Source organism: Vitis riparia, chromosome 4 (genome assembly GCF_004353265.1).
Source record: "Vitis riparia cultivar Riparia Gloire de Montpellier isolate 1030 chromosome 4, EGFV_Vit.rip_1.0, whole genome shotgun sequence".
NCBI classification, from domain to species: domain Eukaryota; kingdom Viridiplantae; phylum Streptophyta; class Magnoliopsida; order Vitales; family Vitaceae; genus Vitis; species Vitis riparia.
In genome coordinates, this window is record NC_048434.1 from 5,450,792 (window position 1) to 5,468,252 (window position 17,461).

The following is a 17,461-nucleotide window of genomic DNA, read 5'->3' on the forward strand; positions in this document are numbered from 1 at the left end:
GGGTCTTAGTTACAATCACTTCGATTGCAGGTGGGTGGGCTAATGGGCTCCAAAATTGGCTTTCTTTCCTATTTAGTAAAACCAAATTTCGCCCCTTAATCCCATTTGAGATAACTTTTTATATAAATCAAAATAGAACTTTTATGCCGACTAACATTTGTGTGACTTCTATATTTGAATAAAATTAATCAAACAAGTATAGAGTTTCGGTATCTAGTAAATGATTTTTGACCCTGGCTATAGATTTTTTATGAGGAATAACATTTTTCTAACTTTTATATTAAGTTCATTTTTAAGTCATAAGTTTTTTAAACAAAATTAATCAAACAAACATAAATAATATGTTTTATTCCTGAAAAATCTGAAGAGAAAATGCAAAAAAAAAGAAATTTTGAAACATATAAAAAATAGATTTAAAATCAATAAATTATTTTTATATGAGACTTTAAACTTATTTTACATATTTTTCATTTTCTCTATAAAAGATTAAATAATTAAAAAATATGTAAATTTTAATTGATTTTAATTCTATTTGATCTTTATTTCATAGTTGTCACAATTAAATTAAATATGAAAAAATTATTTTTCTTAACATTTTTTCTCGTTTAGACACTCTTATTAAAATAAAATAAGAATGTTTTTGACTTGTTAAAAATCAATCCAAGTAGGGATTAGTTTGATGATCTCATTAAAGTGCTACAAGCCCAAGATTAAGGAGATGCTTCAAATTTTTTTCCTCCTATGGTACAACCTGCAGTTCTTTTGTAAGATTATGGAGTTTAATTTAACAACTTGTCATTTAACTTGCCTACTTCACCAAAAGATTCTTTTTGATGGGCATATAATTGCTGATTAATGTGAGTAGTTCAAGTAAACATCCCCACTGAGAAAAAGAAACAAAATAAGAAAAAAAAAATAAAGGAAAGAAAAGAAGGAACACACAAGTTGTCTTACCAAAAAAGAATTTGAATCAAATTTAAAGGTAAATAGGAGATCAGTTGCTCATCGATTTAGAACTTCACTACCACGTAGCTAAACAACAAAGAGAAGAAGAATACATGAAACGCAATAATTGAGCTTTGGTACTCTGTCCTCACACTCATGTACCCTAGCATAACCGCCTTTGTTGTATTTCAAAAAAGTTTCAGACAAAGATGAGCTAGGATTCCAGTAGATACACCTAAACCCAAGAGTGCAATTCAGATGGGGTTTCAGTTATTCATTTAGAAAGCAAGGTTATAGAAGAAAAAGAGGTCATTTTTTGGCAAGTTATTGGGTTCAAGGCAGTGTCAGATGCCAAACCATGCGATGAGATGGCCATATCTGGCGTTTTATGCTATCATATTCGTGTAGGAAAGGAAAGGAAAGGAAAGGAAAGGAAAAACCTGTAATTTCTTAAACCTTAAGAACCCCTAGTTTCCCTAGAGATGCCCTTATGCTGTTGCTGTTGCATCCTTCGGTCTGAGTGATGTTGGGGCTATCAAATGGCACAACGTCTTCGAGAGGGTAATATCTGTGAGCATGATGCTTACCAACACTGCAGCCAACTCCTTTCAGTATCACTGTTTTATGGAGTCCACCGAGCAATCCTTCGTAATCTGTGTCCCCATGTTCTCCCACAAAGACCACAACATGTGACAAGTCTATGCCCCATCGGACATGCAGATACCTGGATAGAATTCATCCATGTGATAAACAATGTTGGTAAACATCTTAGGAAACAAGGTGTGACCGTAAAATTACTGAAAGAAATGCAGCAGAGTAAATTGTTGCAATACATTAAACATTCATTTGGATGCAAAGTGAAAATTGAAAATGATCAATCTGTTTTACCATTTAAAGTGAGTCTAGTTTATTTTTCTGTAATATCTTCAAATGGTTCTAGTTTATTAAAAGAAGAAAACAAAGGAACTGAGTTCTAGAAAGAAAACACAAAAGGAAGAAATCTATATTAAACTTTCCTCTTGAAATAAATAATTTCTTTGTCTATATTGGGATACAAAATCATTTTTCTCTATTTTCTGATGTAAGCCTGAAACAGAGAAATTGGGGTCCTAGTCCCAGGGTCTCCATAGTTGGCTTTGCATTCTAATTGCATGGTAACGCTGCTAAAATTAAAGTAGAATTTCCTATATTAGGCCCTAGACATTCCAAAAATCAGCCTAACATCCAAATGATGTCAACAAAGCCCAGTGATCAAACCAAAATCTATGCCAATCATCCTGCTTTTAACCAAATCTTATTGAACACTAGCAGTGAGAAGGAGAAGAAGATAGGCAAGATCAGGGTTGAGTTGTGCACTCTTTTCTCCTTGATATGATAGTCACCAAAGATGGAAACAATTGTGTGTGTGCTGTAATAGACAGTGACACTCCAAGCAAATAAAGATTCTTATATCACAAAAAAAAAAAAAGAAAAAAGAAAGGAAGGGTGGGGGGATATTTTGTATGTGATCACAAAGACACTGAAAGAAGAAGCTTTATAAAGCAACTCTCATAAATAAAAACAGAGATTGATTCGTGCAGGTTTTGTGATTTTAATCCTCCCTCCCTCCTTCCTCATAATTCTCCACAATGTCATAGAAAAAAGCTCTCTCTCTCATCTGAGCTAGAAAATCTGTAGCTTGAAGTCCCTATAATACTCCATGATACCATATTAGAAAGCTCTCTAATTTGAAGCTTGTTATCCAAATAATATTCTCACAATGTCATATTTAAGAGATCTCTTTCTTTAAAGCATGAAGCCTGTAATCCTAATAATACTTCACAATGTCATATTAAAAATGTGTTCAGATCACATGGGACAAAAGCAAGAAACCACTAGGAATAAACCAGGACAAAATTTTGGTGCACATACCTGAGGGCTTGAGATCGAGAAGCCAAGACAGGGATGATATTCAGCTTGTTACCATTTTGACAATATATAACATGGCACCTAAGAGCCTGAATTCTCATTGACTTTCGAAGTTCCTTGATAGAGGGGATCTGTGAAGACAAAAAGAACAATTTAAAATCAAAAACCCAAAACTACAAGAAAACAAGCATCAAAAGAGATGTCACTACCATTTGAGGGAAGTTTGTCAATAACAAGCAAAGAAAATTTACCAATTCTGGTTTCTCCACTTTGAATACATAGCAATGTGTGGTTGATCCTGATTTGTCTTCAGAAACAATTGGTCCTTCTTCCCCCTTTTCATCAGTGGTAGATGCAGCCCAGCGTAACAAAGTTTTCCTCAAATCTTCTCCACCCCAACGGTATTCAATGTGTGAATGATAATCTGAGTCTAATAGAAATGGAAGCCCAGGAGTGCCATCTTCAGAAGTTGAAGATGGATAATAAAGTTCAGTACCACTGTTGCAAATAAAAGCGTCAAAATCTGAATGACTTAGACCTCCTGATACCAGAAGAGAGTGCATCTCAGATATGGCCAAGGAAGTTGACAATATGAACCCTACGGATCCAGCATAGTTATCCTTCCTGACAGTCTCAACAACCATTTTAATGCTTTCAAGAAAATCAGTTGTTCCATCGCCATCCACAGCAATAACAAAAATATACTTCCTCTTCCTCAATGCTGGGGACTTACTACTACCAATATGATGCTCAGATTTGTAGATGGACCCATCCTTTTGTGTGCCTACAGAAACACCCTTTGACAATGAAGAAACAGCATTCTCTAACTTGCTCTTTCCATTTACAGCATTTTCTTCAGAATCTAAATAATTGTCAAGAGTGCGACTTCCTTCATTTTTTTCATCACCCACTGAAAGCTTCAAATTTAAAGATATATCCTGTATATCTCTCAAGGAACCACCAGGTGAGTCTGATCCTGAACTTTCAAATCCATCGTCAGGTTTTTGCCATTCTGGTTGCCTCTGTTTGCAGCAGGCTATCCGAGCTAAGTATGTCTTACAATGCTCTGGCCATGAGAAAAGGTGGATGTTTTTTAGTCCATTCTGCCTGCATCTTCCCCAAAGTTGTTTATCTGCAACAAGCTTTAGAAGAGCATTAGCAACTGACTGCTGATCATGGGGGTCAACCAGTAGACCATTATCAAGAACCTGTAACAAGCCAAATGCCAGTATTGAAAGTTTAGCTTGCAACTTTATCTCAATACAGCCACAATAGAGACAAGGAAATTATTCTAAGTAAGATATTGGAGGATTCAAATGGTAGCATACCTGATGAATGTCCACAGGACCTCCATTTTTTGTGGCAACAATGGGCAAACCATGAGCTGCAGCCTGTTTGGGGGACAATGTTTAGGTTGGATTTGCTAATATATTAAAATCTGAAGCATAAAGTAATATGGGTAATATATAAAGACAACCCACCTCAATCAAAGTCAGCCCAAATGGCTCAATGAAAGCTGGATTTATGAAAACACCCTACAAAAAATGCTGATCAGAGTGAGACCTCAAGCAACATTTAGAAATCAGAACTTTAGTGTAATTGATATTGTTCATAGGCAATTAAATTCACAGAAGAAAATAGTTACTTATCTTAGACCACATTCCCAAACTAAACATAAAACTTAAAACAAACGAGTATAAATGATGATGTAGTCCTTTTTCTCCCAGCAAGTCATCAAAACAAAGCAAGAAGTTTCTACCAAGAGTAATCACATATTTTGTATCCTCCCCTCCTGTGCTCTCTCTTCTTCTTCATTCTTATTATTATTTGCTTAATTCCACTGATGGCCCTAAAACTATGATATGCTGAGGAATGTTATTTTCTAATGACTGAAAGCTAGGGCTTGAAGTTAAGGGCATTGTTAACTGGCCTTCCTTCTCTTGTTTCTAGAGTTAACCTGCTTCATCTGTGATTTGAGCATTAAAAAACCCTCTTGGTCTACAACTGCAAATAAGATTGAAACTGAGATAGATTCATTTTAGCATGTAAGCAAAGTGAAGACTGGGCATGTGTAAAAAATGCTGAGCAAAGCTTAATTATGCCTACTTCATACCCAAGTTTCTCTGCAACTGAACAGTAGGTTGAACACACACCATGTTTGGCTCAGCTGAGCTCAAACAGTAAGACATTTCAGCTCAGCTAGGTTATTTACAACCAAGTGCCCTCATAGCCTTTCACAGATTGACTATATGCTATTACCAGGGAAACTAAAATACCTCTTCTCACCCATATGCCTAGGAAAAGCAAATGTCCACAGTAGAGACTCCTCCCTAGGGATGTCAATGAGATGGGTTTGGGATGGGGCATACCCCTCCCTACTCATACTTACTGAGAACTCATTAAGCCCATTGCTGGTTCAAATTGAGTTAGTGTAACCATCGATCCAATCCCCAGTTCAGCACCAGAGGGGTTGAACATGTAGGTTGGTCTCATCTTGTTTATTTCCTTAGGAAATGAGAATAGAAATCAAGAAAAATAAACATTATATGAGCATGCAATATTAATTCAAATAAAATTTTCTTTCTTTCCTTTTCTCAACAATCAAAACATAGAATTGATTTTTTAACTCAATAAAAGAAAATCGATCTTTACCTCAATGTGAAAAGAAAATCCAGTTTAAAGCCAAAAAGAAAAAAAACATTCCCAGTCTTGAAAGTTCAATCTTGAAGTACAAGTACAATTAATCTAATCTAAAAAGGAAAAAGTTCAAACAAAACCAAGTTCATAGATAAAATCTAAAAAATAACTCTAAAACAAAATCTTGAACAAACAAATGCAACAACAAAATATGAAAACTATAAATTCAAAAAAAGAAAAAGAAAAAGAAAAAAAAAGGAAGAACCTAACTACAAAACAAGAATTAATTGTGGTATCTAAGATTGTTAAGTCTTAAGATCAAATGACTATCACTCTCATCATGAAACTAAGGTTGAGGGTCTTGTGCTTCGTCTTGCTAAACATGGTGATTATTTTTAGGTAAACTTAGAAACAAAAACAAACAAAACCAAAAGAAACAAAAGGAAAAAAAAAAAAAAGAGAAAAAAAAATCTTAGATGAAGATAGATTAAGTGGCATAGGATGCCATAACGGAATTGATTTCTATACAATAAGGAAGAAATGAATGTAAATATTGGGTAGGACAATTAATTGTCGAAATTCTTTGTATATTCTTATATCGTACATCTTTGTATGATCTTATACAAATGTATGGGTCTTATCAGTATTATAACAACTTGTTCCCTCCCATGTAGATATTATCTACTTTGGGTACAATGGGTTCTCATGAATTTCAAACGTGTCTACATGGTTAAGAGAAACTCATACATATATAGTGTTGAAAACTTTTTCCCCTATTCAATATGAGATATCACAATCACCCCCATGTAGACATGATGTTGGAAATCTCGGGAGATCCTAGGAGTTGTTATCCTAGGTGCTAGCTATAGAGATCTTTTCTAGTTGTAGAGATTTTTTTCCTATCTATTCTTTACGTATCTATTCTTTTGTAATCTGCCTATGTAATGTATTCTTGTACATGTATTAGTAATATATCACTATAATATTTTCTTAATTAGCCCAAATGGGATTCTTTACATGATATCCCTATCGTGTCCTATAGGATTGTGGGACCAAACAAACGAACACCCTTTGTAGAGCTTGATAGACAAAGACTCACATCAAGGTCGAGAATTGACTTTAATATCATTTATAATAACCTGCTCCCTTCCATGAGATATTGTCTACTCTAAACCTAATGGGCCTTACGGGTTTAAAACACGTCTACATAGTTAAAAGAAGTTCATACATACATAGTGTCATCAACTTCTTTCCCCATCCAACATGGAATATCACAATTAGTCCTCCTCCCCAAATATAGACACAACGTCCTCTTTGTGTCCCACAAGATTGTTAGGTCAAATAGATAAACAAAGCCCACATCGGGCATAAAAAATTGACTATTATACCCATTGTAACAACTCACTTCCTTTCGTGTAGATATTGTTTGCTTTAAGCCTAATGGACCTTTACGACTTTAAAATGTGCCTACACCAATTAAGAAAATCCTATACATGTATAATATTAGAAACTTTTTCACCTATTCAATATGAGATATCACAAGTATACCGGAGTAGGTCCGTTCTTCCAATTTTTTTTTTCTTTTTTTTATCACTTTTGTAAATTAGGAAATAAATAATACATCTAGGCAACCCATGTTAAACTTTATCCAGGAAATAAATAATATACCTAGGCAGCCTAAGTTAAACATTATCCTAGGTTGAATCCGGATTGAATTTAACCATTTTACTTCAAGCACAACCCTATCTTGTTTGAAACTCACTCATATACATCCCCATACTTGAAAACCTCACACCATTGTCATCCATACTCCTCAAGAGCCACACCATGGCATCATGTGCCAATCCCAAAGCATTATTATGAACTTGACATAACTTCACTTCACTTAGTCACTTGAATTCTTTAGGCAACCAAATATAGGAAATTCCCTAACTTATAGATTAGAAACTAAAAACAATGAAAATGTTGCTTCATGAGCTTCCCTTGGCCAAAATCAATCTAGAAGTTTTTTAGATAAAGAAATGGTTTCGAATCACTTCATAAAGAGTTAGAAAGAGGTGTTTCTTGTGCCACCTTGCACCTTGGTCCAAGCACACATTTAATTTTGACATCTAATTGGAAACATCATGCCTTGCTCAAGGGTAGGGTTTTACTAGTACAAACCATTGCATTTAAACTCAACAGTCAAACAAAGCTAAAAAAAAAATCAAAAAATCAATCTTTTACTTAATAAAAGAAAATCGACCTTTAACTTGATGTAAATCCAAAATCTAGTTCGAAAGAGGGGGGGAAGCAATCTTTTAGTAGAAGTACAACTAAACTAATATGAAAAAGAAAGGTTCAAACAGACCCAAACTCACAAACAAAATCTAGAAAACAACTCTAAAACAAGCAAATCCCAAAAACAAATTGAAAAATTCCAAAAAAAAAAAAAAAAAAAAAAAAAACGAAAAAAGAACCCAACTATGAATACTTATTTGTGGTGTTTGAGATTGTTAAATCTAAGATCAAACAATAATCCCTTTGATCATGAAACCATGGTTTAGGATCTTATACTTCATCTTCCCAATATAGTAATTATTTTTTAGGAAAAATGAATAACAGAAACTGAACAAACAAGAAGAAATAAAATAAAATAAAAATGAATCCTGGAGATGAAATTTAAAGATGAAGAGAGACTAAGCCACAGAAGATGCGATAATGAAATTGATTTCCCTACTACAATATAAAAGAAATAAAGGCATGGAATTAGCGACTAGGCATAGATTATGGCTTTGCATTTGTTATATATACAATTAACTATAAGAATATGGGTAATGTAGGAACTAAATAATATGTCTGGGGCGGGCTAGGCTAAGACCTATCCTAGATTGAATCCAGATTGGGTTTAACCATTTAACCCCAAACCCACCCCTACCATGTTTGAAGCTCACTCATACCCATCCCAATAGGCAAGGCAAGGCTGGGTTATCTGAAAAGCTCCCATCATTCTCATCCCTACTCCATATGCTAGTCACACATGCCAAGGCAAACAAGACACTCAAAAGCCACAAAATGTTACCATGTGCCAATGGGGAAAGTATTATTGCAACCCCAAAATAACTTCATTTCACTTTAATTGGCAGGCATTATGTCAATCACATAGCAGTACAGCATATTCATCTTTCATCTCAATGATAAAATGCATGACACGAGGGACAGATATGTGTGCAGTGCAGAGAAATGTAATGAAATTCATGACCATATCCATACTTCACCCTTGGGTATAGAGGTGCAGCGGAAGGTGGGGATGAACTAAGAGGACTCCATGGTACATCAGACAAAGGTGCACCAGTATGAGATGGGTTGACACTATCCAAATGCAAATTTCACAATTCACACAACAATGACAACCAGGATATATACCTGTGCTTATGTGGTATTATTTATTGAAGTACAATCCTGTTCTCAGTATCACAAAGAATACCTTTGTTTTTGCTGCCAGACGGTAAATCTCAGGAACGTCAGACTGCTTGTGATGTTTAGGATAAGCCACTTGGCCATACATATCATATTTGTCGATCAGCTTAAGTATTGAAATAAGAACAGATGCATTTGTGCTAGACATTTCATCGATGTCATCACGGTTGCCCATTATTAATGTCTGCAACAGTAGAAATTGCAAAATCACTGGCATAGAACCCCAAAGAAAAAATGAGCCGTTTCAACAGCTAGGCACAAGCACAATCATGAAAATGTATTTATTAGACGGGTGCAATTCAAAGATTTAGCCATACAAGATTGGCAAGCTCCCTGAGTGAGCGGCACTCTCCGAAAGCTTTGACCAAAGTTGTAATGTTCTTTTTGGGGTCTGCTCTTGCAAGAGCAAGTATCATAGGCTTGCGAGGATTGGTAAAGAATCTCATTATCTGCCAAATGAAAATCACCAAAGTAAAAAATGGAATCAAAATCTCAATTGCACCAAAAGACAAAAAAAAAAAAGGAGTTCCTCTTCTTATTATCTATAGCAAAAAAAGGGTAACCACCAAGTTGAAAGCAATGGTATCTTATTTTCATGTTGCCTGACTCTCTATTACAAACCAAAGGAGATGGTGAAGAGAGAGAGGTTAAAACCTCTGCCCAAATTGGTGGATCTGGAGAAGATGGATCAGCTCCACTTCCTTCAATTTCTCCATCCATATCCCCATCTTGTGGAATAATATGATGAAATTCCATTCCAGGAGGAATTATCTGCACATTGTTATGATAATGTAAAATACACAATAAAAGGGAAGTTATCAAAATGGCTATATCAGCAAAAAACAACATAATAGTAACCAATAAAACTAAATTAGATACCAATAATAATAATAAAGAAAGAAAAAGAACCTTCAAGAATTAAATAAAGGACTAAACTGAAGTACAGAAGCAGTACTTACAACCATACGAGGCATAAACCTGCCTAAACAGCTCACATTGCGTCTGATCCTGGCTCGTAGTTTTCGCTCTATTACTGGATCAAAGCCATTATATAGACTCCATTGCTGTTCTATCTCCTGTCTCGTGCTGGTGATTACAACCTCAGAGGCATCAAGGGTTAGCTCCTCAGCCTCTATCCGCCGAGTAATTTTGTAAGTTGCATTTATTTCTTCATTTGATTGTCGTCCTTGTTTCAGGAGTTGTTCTAGCTTGTCTCGTCCTAGTGAGTGGCCAGTAAAAAGCATTGGTACATTTATAGCTCCAGAGAGAAGAGCAGCAGAGTCACCAGCGTCTGCATAATGTCCATGGATTGCAATAGGCCAGACTGGTTGCCCATTACCAATTTGCTCTCCAAGAACCTTGGACATCTGTATAATGTGGACAAGTGCACCATCAACAAATTCAGGAATATGGGGCCAGAGGAGTTCTTTTGAAATATATTTATCCTTTGGTCCAAATGGTATGCGGATTATATAAGCACCGCTGCTCTCACCAGTCTCCTGTACTGGATTTTCAGAGTTTACTGGATGTAGCATCTCTGCTGGTTCACCATAACTCCAATCTACATCTGGTGCTGATACTTGTCTTGTCAGCAAATCAACCCGATAAACTCCTGGCATTGTACCTAAGGCCCTGGCAAGTTCTACAACATACTTAACCTGATACAATCAACACAATCAAAACAACCTCATAAACAATATTGTGATTTGTGGTCCTTTGCATGGATGAAAAAAAAAAAGAAAGAAGAAGAAGAAAGAAGATTAACTAGTTGCAAAACCACATCAACAAGAGTTTTGGACAGAATTTTGAGACCAAGCTACCTGACCACCTGTATCAGAATCACGACCGAGCTCCATATTTTCACCACGTATCAAGCCATGAAGACTGCATAAATATGGCTTGTTAAAAGGAATCGAGTACCATCACAAATGACAGATATAATTTATACTCTAAATAACATCTATATTTAAAAACTAAAGCCACATTCAGGATAAACCTCCAGCCATTCCATTAAAAAGCGAGCACAAAAAGTTTAGTTCATGCCTTATTAATACAATATAGAGTTTCTTTTCCTTGTGTTGACTAGCCCAGTTCTCCATAACATCAATAGAATTGATTCTCCGCATTTGTCCTTTAAAATTATCAGCCTGGGCTGGCAGATCACTAACTGTGTCACCTTTCTCTCCTTCTGATAAGTCTTCTGACATATCAGCAGTTGCCTCTCTGCGTCCCCTTTCATGATCAATATGACGTTTAGCCACACGTTGAGCTTCCTCTCCCTCAAGCTACATAACAAAACCAAGTTTAGAGAGAGAGAGAGAGTATAGACAATGAAATGGAATAATATATGTCTATTAGGAAAAAAAACAACATTCTTATCCACAAATGAGGTACAGGTGAAAGAAAAGAATTGAACATTCTTATACACAAATCATCTGAAACTTCATCCAACAAACTTAAAACTAATACATTTGAGCACTCAAGAGTAACAACCAACAACCCTGTAAGCCATCAGTTAGACAAATTATTCCTGTTCTGCAGTTTAAGTGAGCTAATTAAGCAAAATATTGCAAATGAAGAATGAAATAATGTTAAAAGAAACTCAAAAGCATGCCACATCATCACTATTGTTTAGTAAAGCTCTCGGAAACTAATCCTAGATGAGGATATCCACTAGTAATAATTCAGATATGCATAGACTATTTCTAGTTTGCAAACAAGAGCTTGAATCTCAAGGAAGATTGAATTAGTATGTCCAAATAAAAATGAAGTTCCCTAGGAAAAGAACTGACGATCATAATTAATCATCCTCACAATTCCAATTTACTACAATAATTAAAAGAGCCTAAGAACATTTAAGGCATGATGGATGCCAAATCAATGAAGTCACTGCTTTAATGGATGGCCATTTAACTGTCAGAGAAATGTAATGCACAACTTTAAAATAGTGGATGTATCATACATGTCCTCAAATCTGAATTCCAACAGTCATTCAGGAATTGACAGCTTGGAAGCATCTCATCAAATATCGATGACCTCATAATGATTAGAATGCACAAGAAATTGGAACTAGGAGAAATTATGAGGAGATAATATGAGGCAAACATCTATACTGAAAGTCAAAATTACTGCTAACTTAGACACAAACTCAGTATTCTCTCAAAGTTGAGAGAAGACACAATGAAATAGCTTGGTGATGTCATGACTGCTTGATAACCTTACGTCACAACTCACCATAACTCATGTTCAATGTGTAACCATAAACACAAGTGCATTCACCGTGGGAAACCCATCCTGATGGCCAAAACCACCCATCCCTCCAATTAGGAGGTAGTGTATTACAGTCTCTAATGGGTTGCATAGACCCAAAAATTGAAATTGATTGTGAACAAATCATATATTTGCAAGGAATTGATGATTTAGATTTTCCTTGCAACTCCTAACCCACCCAAGTCATATACAATATAAGAGATGCTAAGTGAGAATGCTCGTAAAGTATAATGCATGAAATTATAATGGATAAAAGTGAAAATGGAATATCATTAAATAAATCATGAATTTCAAATCTGTTACATTATGTTATGCTTTTAAGGGTTCTATCCTAACAAGAAGGGGTTGGAGAGAGTGGCAATGGAATCAAGGAGAGCACTAAGAAGGAGGAGGAATTTTTTTTTTGGCAAGAAATGGAGCCTTTTTATAGTGCTCCAAAATAGTAATTCCCATATTAATGAATCAATAATGAAGTGGAAGCTTTTGGAGATGATACATGTCACAAAGATGCAATAGTTCCCCATTTTAGTCCCATCTCAGTGAACCTCAAACTCTAACCACTAAACTAAGACCTTCAAACCATCCCAAAGTGCTTGATGATAGGATTGCGTGTTCCACCATTAAGACGTGCCAAGTCTATTTCAGACTGCATGATCCCCACTCCTAACTCTAACATTAAGGTGTTGTGTCAAGGGTGTTAACTTTGAAGGGAATGTGGGAGATTATCAGACCAAAAACATCATTTTTGTAACAAGAATGAAATAATCAGCCCTCTTAGGCGCACCTAATGTCACCTTCACCAAAAGGTAAAGAAGGAAAGACCTTCTTGGCATTTGCTATAGGAGGGTATCCATGTTTTATGGGCATTCGAGTAACCCGGATATATGTTTGGGGATAACAGTGTATGTCTAGATGGTGTAGCACTATTACATAGGAGCTATGTAAGAAGAACATAGATTTATCCATGCATTGGAGATCGAGGGTGAGATGTGCTACATGTCATGTTAGTAGAGATTGGTTTTTAGAATGTACTATGTACCAACATGTGGCATTCCATAATTAATCATATCATAATGGAGCTCACATGACATTTATTAGACATGTGGTATGCAAAGATTGGTCTATGTGGTTTTTATAGAATAGGACATCAATATTATCTAATTTTTCAAACATAAAACTTTTTTAAATAGTTTTTCATGACTCAAAATAAAGATAGTTAAAAATTATAGAACTAGTCTAAAAATAAAAATTTGATGAAAATTAAGAAGAAAAAAAATATGAATACCAAACCCTTTACTCTACATTGGACTTACTCTAAAAAGAAAAATTTGAACCTAAACTACAAGAAAGAAAAGTGATATTGCAAACCTTTTACCTTTTTTAAGTTTTAAGTATTTTAAATAATAAAATAGAATAATACACAGAAAATTATGGTATTATGTTATATATGACCTTAGAAGATTATTTTATTTTTGGAATTTTAAAGTATAATGGAAATTAGTGTATACATTATGTCTCATGGTGATGGGGTAAATATTTCAATAAAATTATAGTTTTAAACCCTTAAAGATCTTTTTAACTTTAATTTTATACACTTAGTGATGCAACAAATTATTGATTTTTTTTTTTTTGATAGGTGACATTCTTTTTGTCCCTACTTGGACTTGAATTGGAATCCCCCAATTCCCCATCCCAATCCTTTAACCACTTGGGTTAAGGCTTAGTGCAACAAATTATTAAGAAATTGGGTAATTTTTATTTCTACACAAACTGAAAGTAGAGCACCAACATAAACAATTTCTTTAATTGGATTCTAGGAATGCCAATAGAATGAGAATAACTAACTCTTGGAACCCATCCTTGGAAATTATATCCTAAGTAGTTCAAGTCTAATTCCCTAAATTTTGAGAACCAAACAAAGCCTTACAACTTTCTAGTTTTTTCTCCCTGCATCATGATTCCACCCAATAAATTTTGATTTCAAAAAGAATTGAGGGATGTAAATTTTTTTTTTTTTTTTTGATAAGTAATGGATGTAGAAATTGATAACCTCTCCTTCCTCCTACTACCTTCGTCAAATGTTATTCTTTCTCCTTCGATCCTAAACAAGAGATGTTGTATTCTATATCACTGGGGGCTTTCAACAAAAATTTGAAAAAGAAAAAACTCAGCTCAACTAAGACAAAATAGCTGCATGGGCTATAGGATCCAAATTTCAATCTGATGAGGTGTCACTATGGACTGTCCCCTTTTCAACCATATTGGACACATAACCTAGTGCCGCTATGCCATATTTTTCAGAGAGATTGTGCCTCTCATATAACTTCAGCCTCATCGCATAATAAGCACACATGATGCAACAACAAATGCGATTACAGATGATGATGCCATGTAAAGTGTTGCATTTTGATCTTTTATTAGATGGGTTGCATCAAATTAGCTCAATGCTTAAACATGACATCATCATCTGTAACATTTACCATGCCATGTTATCTGATTTAATATTTCAAACATGACAGACTTAACCATGCTGTCAATTCAATTTGATCCTGATCAATGCCCTCAATTAATATTTACCTATCAAAATAAATGCACTATGTTTAAATCATCTAACTCTGTATCAATAATCACAACTGACTCTAATACTAGTGACCACTGTATCTAGAAAAGAAAATATCCAAAAAAGTTTACCTGCTTCTTCTTTCGAGCCAAATTCCAAATCCTCCAACACATATTTTCCAATCTGGTATTCCGTTCCTGTGGACTCCTCGTTGCAGAGGCCTACCAAAAATGAAATAACAATAATAAAAACAACAACAACCACCACTTGCTTAAATGAAACAATAATTACTTAAACCCATTGAATCAGAATTAAAATTAAAAAAACAATTTTAAAATAAAAATACGCCAAATCCAGAACGAGAGAAAGGACTAATCAAATATATAAAAGAAACGAAATCAAATTTATTTATATTATTTCTCTATTTGTTTATCATTGCCTATTTTGTATTTCAGAGGTGCCATAACCAATTTAATTGATTTACATTAATATCTTCCGAAATCCAAACCAGTACAAATCTGAGAACGATGATTCAAATAAAACATGAATCAAACACAGGAAAACATAAATAAAATTTGAAACCAAAGCAATCAAAATTAAAAAAATCATATGCTTCCCAAAACAAACTGGTTCAAATCCAAGAATGACAAACCGCATTTCAAAGAACCAATGAATAGAACCTAAAAATTCAAAATAAGAATAAAAAATAAAAGCTCACACACACACAAAAGAGAGAAATGAGAAACGGGGGTGGAGGTGGAGGTGGAGGTGGCGTACCCGAGCCCAGGAGCGGTGGAGATCGGTCTCATCGAAGCCAGTGATTACCTCTTCGACGAAGTAGCGAGTGGGACTGAAATGGCCGCGCTCCCGGAGCAGAAGAGAGGACTTGGCGTCGCCGAGGTTTGGTCCGGCGTCGATGATGGCTTCGAGGTAGCTGTTGAGCCAGTCGTTTCCCGCCATTTTTCTAGAGAGAGAATGTGGAAATTGTTTATAGCGAGAAAGAGCATGCAGAATTCCAGGGAGAGAAATTTATGGAGGGAGACCGTTGTTTCTGGTTCTGCTGTTCTATATCGTGAGAATGAGGAGAGAGAGAGAGAGAGAGAGGTGTGTTTTTAACCGAACGAACAGTGAAGCACAAAATTTTGACATAAAAGGGATGAATAATCCTATATCTGTGAATTTATCCACCGTGTCTTTTTTTCAATAAAAAAAGTAACCATTTTTTTATATAAATACTTTTAATTATTATAAATATTTATATGTAAGTTTTTTAAAAAATAATTATTTTTACAAGAAAAAATAAGGATATTTTTATTTCAAACATTATAACATGAATTTTATAGTTTTTTTTAAATTCATTCAAATTATGAAAAATTAAGAAATTCCCTTTTATATATTTATTAAAAAAAAAAATCAAAAAATCAAGTCTTGACATTAACTTAAAGTCACTTAATAATTTAATTTAAGTTATTAAATAAATTAAGTATATTTGATAAAATAATTTAATGTTATAATTTAAAGTAAAAAACAAATTTAAATAATAAATAAAAACAATTTTTTTAATTCACATTTTCATTTTATCTTTTAATCTCCATTTATCTTAATTACCTTAAAAACAACTTTATAAATATGAATTTGATAATTTAGAATAAAGTTTAAATTAATTTTATTAAACAACCTTAATACTTAAAATAAAACTTAAGTATATATTTTAATTCAATAAATTAAGTATAATTTAATTTAAAGTAAATTTAAATAGTTAAATAATAAATTTTAAGTTTTACTAAACACTACCTAAGTTTTGTGATATTTTTAAATTTATGTGTTCCTAAAAAGGATTTTTATTTTTAATTTAATTATTTTCCTTTTATTATTCAAATTAAAAAAAATTAAATTTCTTTCTACTTTTTTGACAAATTACGTTTTAAGTCATATAGAACTAAATATTAAACCAAGTCAAAATATTACAAGCATTCCTGGAATATGTTGATGTAATAGAAAGTATCAAGGTTGTGGTTTGGACCGAAACATCTAGGGCCTTTTTTGTAATATTCTAGTTCCTATGTGAGGTGGCATAGTTAACATGATGCCACGTGAACGCTTCTCTAATATGCTTTTCTTTCCGGTATTTCCACGATGGATTTGACATTTTATGGACTCGTCCGTGTGGTGGTTCTATCTTTATTTATTATTTATATTTAAAAAATATAAAATAATAAAATAATCCTAAGTGGAAAGAGATCCAAAAGATCGTTAATAACTCTAAGATGGTAGGTCTATGAATTAAGCATGGTTTAAAGGTCATATTAAGTAATGAGAAGGTGTTAGGTATTGCACTAAACTTGGAATGTTCAGGAAATCTTGAAAATGCATCAATTAATCGATAAGAACAATGTTGACATAAAATAAAAAAATAAATATAGTAATACATACACGACCTTGAAACATCGTGGACTACAAATAAAAATGAACATGACTATGTAAATCACATAATTTGAATTGGATAAATGTCACTAAATTGTTATCATGGCGTTAGGCCAAAGACTCTCCTAATTATGTTTTGTTGATTATAAAATAAGATTAAGTTCACTAACAAGTTTAAATCAAGTGAAGTTTTTAGGTTTCAAAGATGATTTTTTAAAAAAATAAACTTAAATACTCTTGTGAGAAATTCAAGAGACG

At 33.9% G+C, this 17,461-nt stretch overlaps 1 protein-coding gene across 1 annotated transcript; it reads right to left on the bottom strand.

The window, feature by feature from the left end:
• Window positions 1-950: 950 nt before the first annotated feature.
• On the bottom strand, window positions 951-15,855 carry LOC117912407 (probable sucrose-phosphate synthase 1). The gene is made up of 13 exons (XM_034826975.1): window positions 15,557-15,855; window positions 14,911-15,000; window positions 10,993-11,234; window positions 10,770-10,833; window positions 9,909-10,607; window positions 9,604-9,720; window positions 9,267-9,398; window positions 8,957-9,133; window positions 4,335-4,388; window positions 4,182-4,244; window positions 3,105-4,061; window positions 2,857-2,984; window positions 951-1,669 (listed from the first exon to the last, which is right to left on the bottom strand). The coding sequence occupies exons 1-13, from the start codon at window positions 15,737-15,739 to the stop codon at window positions 1,396-1,398; spliced, it is 3,180 nt and encodes a 1,059-aa protein (XP_034682866.1). The 5' UTR covers window positions 15,740-15,855; the 3' UTR covers window positions 951-1,395.
• Window positions 15,856-17,461: the final 1,606 nt, after the last annotated feature.